This window comes from Sceloporus undulatus, chromosome 7 (assembly GCF_019175285.1).
Source record: "Sceloporus undulatus isolate JIND9_A2432 ecotype Alabama chromosome 7, SceUnd_v1.1, whole genome shotgun sequence".
Classification (NCBI taxonomy): domain Eukaryota; kingdom Metazoa; phylum Chordata; class Lepidosauria; order Squamata; family Phrynosomatidae; genus Sceloporus; species Sceloporus undulatus.
In genome coordinates this window covers 48,762,339-48,772,023 of record NC_056528.1, presented here as the reverse complement: position 1 = coordinate 48,772,023, position 9,685 = coordinate 48,762,339, and the positions used below count along the sequence as shown (strand labels likewise).

General features: G+C 44.5%; 1 protein-coding gene across 2 annotated transcripts in view; it reads left to right on the top strand.

Annotated features, from left to right (window-relative positions):
* DCX (doublecortin) overlaps positions 1 to 9,685 on the top strand; it is a 72,566-nt gene that overhangs the window by 7,472 nt on the left and 55,409 nt on the right. For both annotated transcript variants that reach the window (XM_042480355.1, XM_042480354.1), the window contains exon 3: positions 8,696 to 9,036. In XM_042480355.1, the coding sequence (XP_042336289.1) occupies positions 8,696 to 9,036 (341 nt within the window). The remainder of the gene's footprint in view (positions 1 to 8,695; positions 9,037 to 9,685) is intronic.

The following is a 9,685-nucleotide window of genomic DNA, read 5'->3' as shown; positions in this document are numbered from 1 at the left end:
TTTATATTTATTTGTATCCCACTTTTCTCCCAAAACTGGGACCCAAAGTGATGGAGAAGGGCCCTATCCCATCACCAGTGCTGACACTGTCTAGGCAGCTTTTGCACACAGCCAAATGTTCTCTTCTTATGCTCCAGATTGACTACTTAGCATCTCTTGTTAAAGATTTTGTGAGGACAGGGCTGGGCATGGGATTCCTTCCCAATTCTCAGAGCAAGGGGTGAGATCACTGTCTTTAATGCACACATGCAGGTAGGTGTGTGTGTGTGTGTGTGTGTGTGCATGCGCGCACAGTCCTCTTTCTTTAGACTTGATTTTTTTTTATTTAAATGGCATACTTTGTGTGACTGTGGTCAATGCTTAGTGTATCATGCTTAGCTGATGTCACCAGGAGTTGTCTCTCTGTCCTTCCTAACATCACCAGAGTCCACTTCGTCTGATATCACAAGGGGTTCTTCTTCAATTTCAGGTTTGTGTCTTGAAATCTCAGAGCCTGGGGTGGTCCTGACCTGGCAAATCTATGGGTCCCCATGTTATGGAACATGCAACGAAACAGCTTTGTCATTCGTCTTTCCAGACGGAAAACTGGAAGGGCCCCTGTACCTTTAATGGCTGCGTAGAAGAGAGAATTTCAGCAAGTGGTGTTTGTCCTGCAACTCAGAGATGAGCAATACTTGCTGAAAGGCCCCTTTCCCCATAACTGTTGAAGGTATGGGAGCTAGCTTCAGTTTCCTCTCTGGCAACCCCATCTGCTATGCATCGGGTAATGTAAATACTAAGTTTAACCACTTTTGAAAGCTCCGCCAGCTGCATCAGAGCCATGCTTCTTCATGATTGCTGAAGGCCAACTACAATTGAAAAGAAAAAGACATTAATAGGCTGCCATTTGTAACATATTGCAAGCATTTATACCTGCTTCAGTAGTTACGATGCTGCGGCGTGATTCATTTTGGAAAGTAACTTTCTTGCACATGCTTTGAGGGCAAGTTCATGTGTCAGGAAAGCAAGGAAAAGACTAGCCTGGAAGGAAAACATTAAAGAAGGTTTATTATGTTTATACCCCGAGTTTCCAGGGTGCTTAATGGTTTTTCTCACTCTGCATTTTTAAGCAAACTCTTCCTGATGAAACACACATGTCTCAAAACTGTGCACGATGGTTCTTGACTCAGAAGTGCATCAAAATGCATATAAACATAGATGTTTAAGGTGAAAAGGCATACATATTGCCAGTTTTAGTTGAAGTGGATCCCAAAATCCACGTTTTGGATAAACCAGTTTTCCTGGTTTATCATGAGGCTGAAGTGAGATTTAATGCATTTAGGAATGAATAGATGTCACATTCACATTGCCCAATGAAGAGTCGTTTTTTAGGCAAGTGATACGGTATTGCCATACCCACAAGTCCCATCTCCATCGCCATACCCACAAGTTTTGCATTTCTATGGCTATTCATACAGTCTGATCATAGAGGTCCTTCATAGACATTAGTTCACACGGATCTGAGGAAGTAGAGCAAGTCTATGAAAGCGTATGCTACAACGTCTTTTGTATAGTTAGTCTCCAAGGTGCTACAACATCCCTTTGTATAATGATATTCCAGACTAAAATGCTGACGTCTCTGAAGCAAACCCCAGGATAGGCTTGTCTTAAAGTATGACCATAAGCCAAAAATGACTGGAGACACACAGCAACAACAACAAGCTTCCCCATGGTAGGATGCTTTCCTTTTAATGGGTTCCATGTATGTTGGAAAGAATACTCCTTTATCCCTGAGAGGGGATGCCTTCCCTGCTGTGTTGATGTTATATCATTTGTTGTGATATCCCTTGTCCCTGCAGGGACCAGATGAACTGCGCAAACAAAAGAAGGAAGGCATCTCTTGGAAAGAGAATTTTGAATCTCAAAACAAATGTATAGGGTTTCAGTATTTTGCATTTCAGGGAGCAGAGGCGAGAGCAAAATATAGAGAAATACCAACCTGGTTGTAAAGATGTGTAATTCCTGCTCAAATTGTAAATCCCCATAAAGCAGAGTTGAAGCCCACGCTGCGGAAATACAACCCAAAGGTGGCACATAATGGATGAGCTGAGAGAGTGCAACTGACAGTCAAGAAAATTGGTTGTTGGCCTCTGGAGAGAGAACGCACATTGGAACGTATTTTCAGGGCTGGATTTCAAAATGGCCTCAGCCCAGCTTCCCTTCCTTTTGTCTGCAAGGTGTTGACATCTAGTTAGTAGTTGCTGCAAAAGCCGAGACTGTTTCTACCTATGTTAGGTGTTTACGACAATCCTGTTGGGTGGTGGTGGTGGTAGTTAGGGCATTGCCTACCCAAATGAGATTTCTAACCTGCCCAAGACATTTTCCTTCAGTCCCCAATTTTCTAGCATTGCAGGGAATGACACACTGAAAATCATTCATACCTGGAATTTTTCTCTATGCTGTGGCCCAGTACAGACTGGTGCAAAGCTCTGGCCTGGGGCTGATTTAAGGGCTCCAGAGGGCTGGGTATCCATAGGCGCCCAGCCTTACTAGCACTGCCCATGCGCCATCCTGCCCAGCCCACATGGGGCACGCGACGATGACGCACGGGTGTCCACACGCCCAAACAGCATCAGGGCACTTGAGCACCATTATGGTGCTCCTAAAAAGAAGCCTCTCTAGGAGGTTTCTTTTTAGGGAGCGTGTCGGTGCCACACGGTGCGGTTGGTGTGGCACCGATGAGGGGTAAAGATGCCCGTCTGTATCTCCCATGTGTCCACATTCCCTTGGTCTGCCCCTTTTCTTTGGATGCCTAAACTCGGTTTTTAAATGCTCAGTTGAAGTTTTAAGGTCCTGCAATGCTAAAAATTTGGCAAGTGATGGAAAGTTTCTTGGGGAGGGGCGGATTTTTTTTAATTTTGCTATCATCCCCCCCCCCCCCCCCATAGCTGCAATCCTGAATCCTTTTTGGCCTAAAATAGAATAGATGAATGTGATAAATCCATGCACTCACAACTAGCTATGTTATAATTGGGGTGTGTGTGTGTGTGTGTGTGTGTGATGACAATATGTCCAGGGTCTCATTTTTCTGTCTCTAGCTCTCCTCTCCAGGAATGCAAATCCTGTTAAAATTCCCCCCAAATGTACCAAAATCACAAGCCACGGTGTCTGGGGCTTCTGGAAGCTGAGGTCCAAGACAAATGGAGGACCAGAGGTTGATAACTAGAATTTGGGGAGACCAGAATTTGAATCCCTGCTCAGTCATGGCAACCAAATGGGTGACTTTTGGGCAAGTCATAATCTCTCAACCCAAGAGGAAGACAAAAGCTCATCTGAATAAAGTTCGCTAAGGATAGGGTCACCGTAGTCAAAGATGACTGGAAAGCATATAACAACAGCAAACACTGGAAGAATTTCAGCATCTCGAATAGGGCTACATATGGCCCTAAGATAGGATTACAGCTTTGCTGTAAATATCATTGGATGGGTGGAGGGCACATCCCTCTCCTTCTTCACTTCAAGGGTGTTTTTGTCATTCATTCTCATCCAACCATATGATGCTCGGTCTCCCAGCACTGTCCATGTGCAATGTGCATACTCTTAGGGTATTTATGTACCACGCAACGTATCTGTTTTATTTACCGCCTTAATCCATCAACTTTCTCATAATGTGCTGAAGGCACTTTATGAGCAAAATACATGCAGCGCCATCCCATAAAATCCCGCGTTCTAAAACCAAAGCGGAAACAATTTCATTAAAGCGACAATAAAATGTTTATTATGAAAAGCCACTTTTCTTTGGAGAGATGTGAAATGGAAAGACTTTTCCAAGGAGACGGGGAAAAGGAAGGAGAAATCGAAGGGACTCTTTGTTTGATAGAAAATGGTGGGGTGGGCAGAGAAGCCTAGTGGGGCAATGAAACCACTCTGGGGTCCGGTCCAAACTTTAAAAGAGTTATCAGGTTTTTGAACCTGTTGGGGATATAGGGTTCAGCACCTTGGATGATCCAGACTGGTTTCACCATGTAGAAAACACCATATAGTCACCCACTTATCCTGTCTTTCTATGTCTGTATATAGGATGGGACTCTATATAGGATGCATGCGCACTTCCCACTTGTATTTGTTTTACTTTAACCCTGTTTTCCTATGAGAGAATTGGCATTAGAGCTGGATGAACAATAAGGAGGTAAATGCCACTGCTCCCCCGGTGTAAGCTTATTAGAGGCTTCCTAGTTCTATAAACCTATTAGAGTGCTTGCCATATGTTGAATGAAGTGAGCCTCTCCGTCCATTTCCTGAGCTTGCTGTGATCAGGTAAGGACATGCAAGGACATTGTTGCACCTCTGTGTGTGTGTGTGTGTGTGTGTGTGTGTGTTTAAGACAGCAACAAAGGAAAAACAAGTCAACATTAATTTAGGCTAACACCAGGCTGACTTGACTCTGGCCAATGCCCAATGGTGACGGTGCATTGTGTCATCCCATTGCAAAGAGGAAGGCTATCCATGTTGTGCAGGTGAAAGGCCACAAGATAGTGCTATTGGGCATGAGGCTTTAAAATGGGGCAGGAGTCATGCAGTTTATAGGCTGCATGAAGCTTGGAGAGGGGACTTGGCTCCCCCAGACCTGGGGGGAAATTGTAGGGGAGATTTCCCCCAAAAAAATACAACCCAGAGGGCCTGTTTGAACCGGCAAATACCATTCCTGCCCATTGCCACATTCCCAAATGGCAAGAAACCCCACTTGGAAGAGAATGGAAGTGACTTGGCTTGCAGAATAGAAAACTGAGAGGTCTTCTCTGAGATGACACTGTGATCATCTTTAAATATATGAAAATATGAATATTTTAATATATGAATATATGAAGAGATGTCAACTAGGACATAATGGGTTGAGATTGCCAAAAAAAGGAGGGAGATCCCATCTAAACATTTGGAAGAACCACCTGGCAATAAGAGCCGTTTGACAGTGGAACAGATGGCCTCAGAAGGTGTAGTCTCCTTCACTGGATATCTTTAAGCAGCGTTTTAGTTATGTACTCCTCATGGAGGTCGGTTGGAATAGATGGTCCTTGCAGTTCTTCCCAAATCTGAAGTTCTGTGATTCTGAAATGGCCCTTCAAGTTGAGGGCAGTTGCACCAATGTGGCCGGATCAGGGTCTGGCAGAGCTGAAAATGACCTTCCAATGGATGCATGGAGAAACATCTTCCATATCCAGACTTCCACCATGCAATAGATTGGGAGGTTAGAATTGCTCTGTAAAGACCTTCGAAATCTACTATCGTTGAAGGCAACACGCATGGGAAATCAAGCAAAAGACACATTGACTTACCGACCACATTTCTAGCACAGTCAGGCCAGCAAGAGGCCTAAAGCAAGCAAGGTGATAGAAGATCTCTCTTGCCATATTCAAGCTGTACTTGCCTTGCCTGCTAGCATACTTACTCCGAGGTGAAGGCACTGGCGTCCATATGAGTAGGGAAGAGAATCCACTCCAGGGCTTAGTCTGCAAATATTTTTTGGAAGCTGCCATTTGTGACCGCCTGCTCTCAGAAAAGACTAAAATTAGTACAACTATTCCTTCTTGCCCGTGAGAATGAAATCCATGAAGACTTTACATTCCTACCATTTATGTCTTAATGGAGTCTTTCCTGGGGGGGGGGAAGCTTGGAGGAATTTGAATATGTTTTTGTATGCCATTGTATATTTTTCTAGGGTTGTAGATTGAATTTGGATACGGCCTAATCTTTCCCCTGCGACAACTAACCATACACTCGGGTGCGTTAGATAGGCTGCGATGTATAAAATTAATTATATCAGTGACAGCTGTAAGGTTGTCTGACAAGAGTGTTTTATAGCCCTTGCCCTCAGGTCAAATCTTTTTTAGTGGATTGCTAAAACCACTAAGTGGAACAGTACAACAAAGACCATTTACTATGGCTCCTCTGTTCACCAGAAGAGCTCGCCAGTCCAAGAAACCGCTCCCAGAAGAGGTTAACCAGTGTCTAGTTTTCACTCTTCCTTAGCATGATAGAAGACATCCATTTTGTACATGACAACATGGTTTTCAGTTTTGATCCGGGACGGAATTCCCTCGATTGGGCTTCTTTAGGTTGCAGTCTTTTGACAAGCGTTTGTGCAAGTAGATTTGTTACACGCCTGTCTTCTTGGAAAGGTGCGTCTATCTGTCGTGACATAGAATCATAGAATCATAGAATTGGAAGAGACCGCAAGGGCCATCCAGTCCAACCCCATTCTGCCATGCAGGAAATCCAGATCAAAGCATCCCCGACAGATGGCCATCCAGCCTCCGTTTGAAGACCTCCCAGGAGGGAGACTCCACTATACTCCAAGGAAGTCTGTTCCACTGTCAAACAGCCCTTACTGCCAGGAAGTTCCTCCTAATGTTCAGGTGGAATCTCTTTTCCTGTAGCTTGCATCCATTGCTCCGGGTCCTAGTCTCTGGAGCAGCAGAAAACAAGCTTGCTCCCTCCTCAATATGACATCCCTTCAAATATTTAAACAGGGCTATCATATCACCTCTTAACCTTCTCTTCTCCAGGCTAAACATCCCCAGCTCCCTAAGGCGTTCCTCATAGGGCAAGGTTTCCAGACCCTTCACCATTTTAGTCACCCTCCTTTGGACACGCTCCAGTTTCTCAATGTCCCTTTTGAATTGTGGCACCCAGAACTGGACACAATATTCCAGGTGGGGTCTGACCAAAGCAGAATACAGTGGCGCTATGACTTCCCTTGATCTAGACACTATACTTTATTGATGCAGCCTAAAATTGCATTGGCCTTGTTAGCTGCCGCATCGCACTGTTGACTCATGTTCAACTTGTGGTCTACTTGGACTCCTAGATCCCTTTCACATGTTGTCTCCTTTAGCCAGGTCTCCCCCATAATCCTATATCTGTGCATTTTTTTTTTTTTCGCCCTAAGTGCAGTACCTTACATTTCTCCCTGTTGAAGTTCATTCTGTTAGCTGTGGCCCAGCTTTCTAGTCTATTCAGGTCATTTTGAATCTTGATCCTGTCCTCTGGAATACAGTGGTGCCTCGGGTTACGAAATTAATTCGTTCCGCAGCTAATTTCGTAACCCGAAAAACCTTCGTAAGCCGAATTGCCATAGGCGCTAATGGGGAAAAAAGCCGCGGCTCCATTTAAAACAGCGCCGGAGTTTTTTCGTAACCCGAAAAAACTTTCGTAACCCGAAACAATAAATCCCTATGGGATTTATTCGTATCCCGAAAAATTCGTAACCTGGGTATTTCGTATCCCGAGGTACCACTGTATTAGCTATTCCTCCTAATTTGGTGTCATCTGCAAATTTGATAAGTATTCCCCCAATTTTTTCCTCCAAGTCATTGATAAAGATGTTGAACAGTACTGGGCCCAGGACAGAGCCCTGTGGGACCCCACTGGTCACTTCTCTCCAGGATGAAAAGGTGCCATTGTTGAGCACCCTTTGGCTTTGGCCGGTCAACAGTTACAAATCCACGAAACAGTTGCCTTGTCTAGCCCACATTTTACAAGCTTGTTTGCAAGAATGTCATGGGGAACCCTGTCAAAGGCCTTACTGAAATCAAGATATACTATATCCACAGCATTCCCTGCTTCTACCAAGCTAGTAATTAACATTAAATGCCCTCGGTGATTAAGGAAATAAGCTTTGCAGAGAAGTGTGTTAAGGAAAAGAGAACGGAAAGCGGGTTGCTTTCTGCCTGAGCAGTATGAATGCTTATGAATATTCTCAGACATCACAGTTAGCTACAGTCAATACAAATGAGAGAAAGAGATACGATTTATGCATATTTAGTGAGAGGGAAAGCAAAGGGGTGTGTATGGGGCTGTAACCCACTTCTCAGGCATCATTCAAATTCATTTTTAATGCTTTCTATAGAATTAATTTTTCCTTCCCTTCAGATGAGTTACATCATCCCCCAATGAGGTTGTTGTTGTTGTTGTTGTTGTTGTTGTTGTGTGCCTTCAAGTCACTTCCAAGTCACTGTATCTTCAACCACCATCCTCAGGTATTGCAAACTCCGGGCCTTCCTTGATGGAGTCTATCCATCTGCAATACATTCTTCTTCCTTTCCCCCTGCATTCTACCTTACCAAGCATTATTGTCTTTCTACTGAGTCGTTTCTTCTCATGATGTTTCCAAAGTATGACAGTTTTAGAGTTGCCATAACTTGGAAATGATGGGAAGGCACACAGTGATGACAAAAGGACAACTCAGACCATTATTGCTTGATGCAAATAGCAAGATGGAACCCCCCTCATTCTGGAGACATAGGATGACTAGACTATCAGATAAATCTTATATCAAAGTAGTCAACGGAGTACCACATTTAAGGGCAGTAGGCACATTCACAAGATCTGAGATGGTTATGGCTCCAAGAGAAGCGACATTCTCCAAGAGAAGGAAATAGCTAGGGAAGCCTAAGAGATATGGCTAGAGAGGGCTACCACTACTGCCAACCTCCCTTTGTATCTATTGCCTTTTGGAACTGCCTCATACTACCTAAAGGTTGGGTCAAGCCTTGCCATGGTATCCTAGATTATATTCATTGAGAAACCAAATTTGAGAAACATTGTGCTTTGACTTTCTTCTCCGTTTTCCACTTGGCTGTAGCAGGGGAAAGAAGTCATCCATTGCAAACCAACTCTGTTCTTTCTAACCCCTTCTCCGTTTCTTGTTTCTCCAAAGGTGAAAGCTACGTATGTTCCTCGGACAACTTTTTTAAGAAAGTGGAGTACACCAAGAACGTCAACCCTAACTGGTCTGTCAATGTGAAAACCTCGGCCAACATGAAGGCGCCCCAGTCCTTGGCCAGCAGCAACAGCGCCCAGGCCAGAGAGAACAAAGATTTCGTGCGGCCCAAGCTGGTGACCATCATCCGAAGCGGCGTGAAGCCGAGAAAGGCCGTCCGCGTGCTCCTGAATAAGAAGACGGCACATTCATTTGAGCAGGTGCTCACTGACATCACAGAAGCCATAAAGCTGGAAACAGGCGTGGTCAAAAAACTCTACACCTTGGATGGAAAGCAGGTGAGGCCGTCTTAAGCAAAAGGTTGCTAAATCTTACACTGATGCAGCAGTGAGACAAAGTTATGCAGTTGTGAAAGTCTGTGGTGCTTTCTTCATTTGTGTTCCAAGTATTGACTTTTTCCTGGGTGGAGGCGGGTGCGTGGCATCAAGATGGGAGATTGGTTATAGCAATGGGGTCTGACACTTAATCTAAATAGAGGGCATCACTTGGGGGGTAAGGCGATATGGACCAGGTGACATCCTGAAGGGTGTATGTGACACTGCTGGTCTCCACATCTCTGACATTTGGCAGTGGTGTTCACCCGCATCCTTTTAAAGCCCTGGAATGCTGCAGAAGAGAAGGTATGAGTAAGATAAAGCTCAGTGGGCAGAGAAAGAAAAGAGTCATGGTTTTAAGAACATTTTTTTCTGGGGTTTTGAGCCTATGTGGCTGTGTTCTGGAAACATTTATCCTTGCCGTTTTGCTTGCATCTGTGGCTGGCATCTTCGGAGGGTGGAGGCATGCCTCTTCTCGGTAGGTTAGGCCTAAAACTGGAGTGTCTGGCCTCAATCCTACAGGTTATGCCAGCTAGACTAGGCTCATGTACTCAACTGTTGAAGGGTAAGTCAACACAAAGGTGAGCCCCATTGATTCAGTGGACCTATTTGG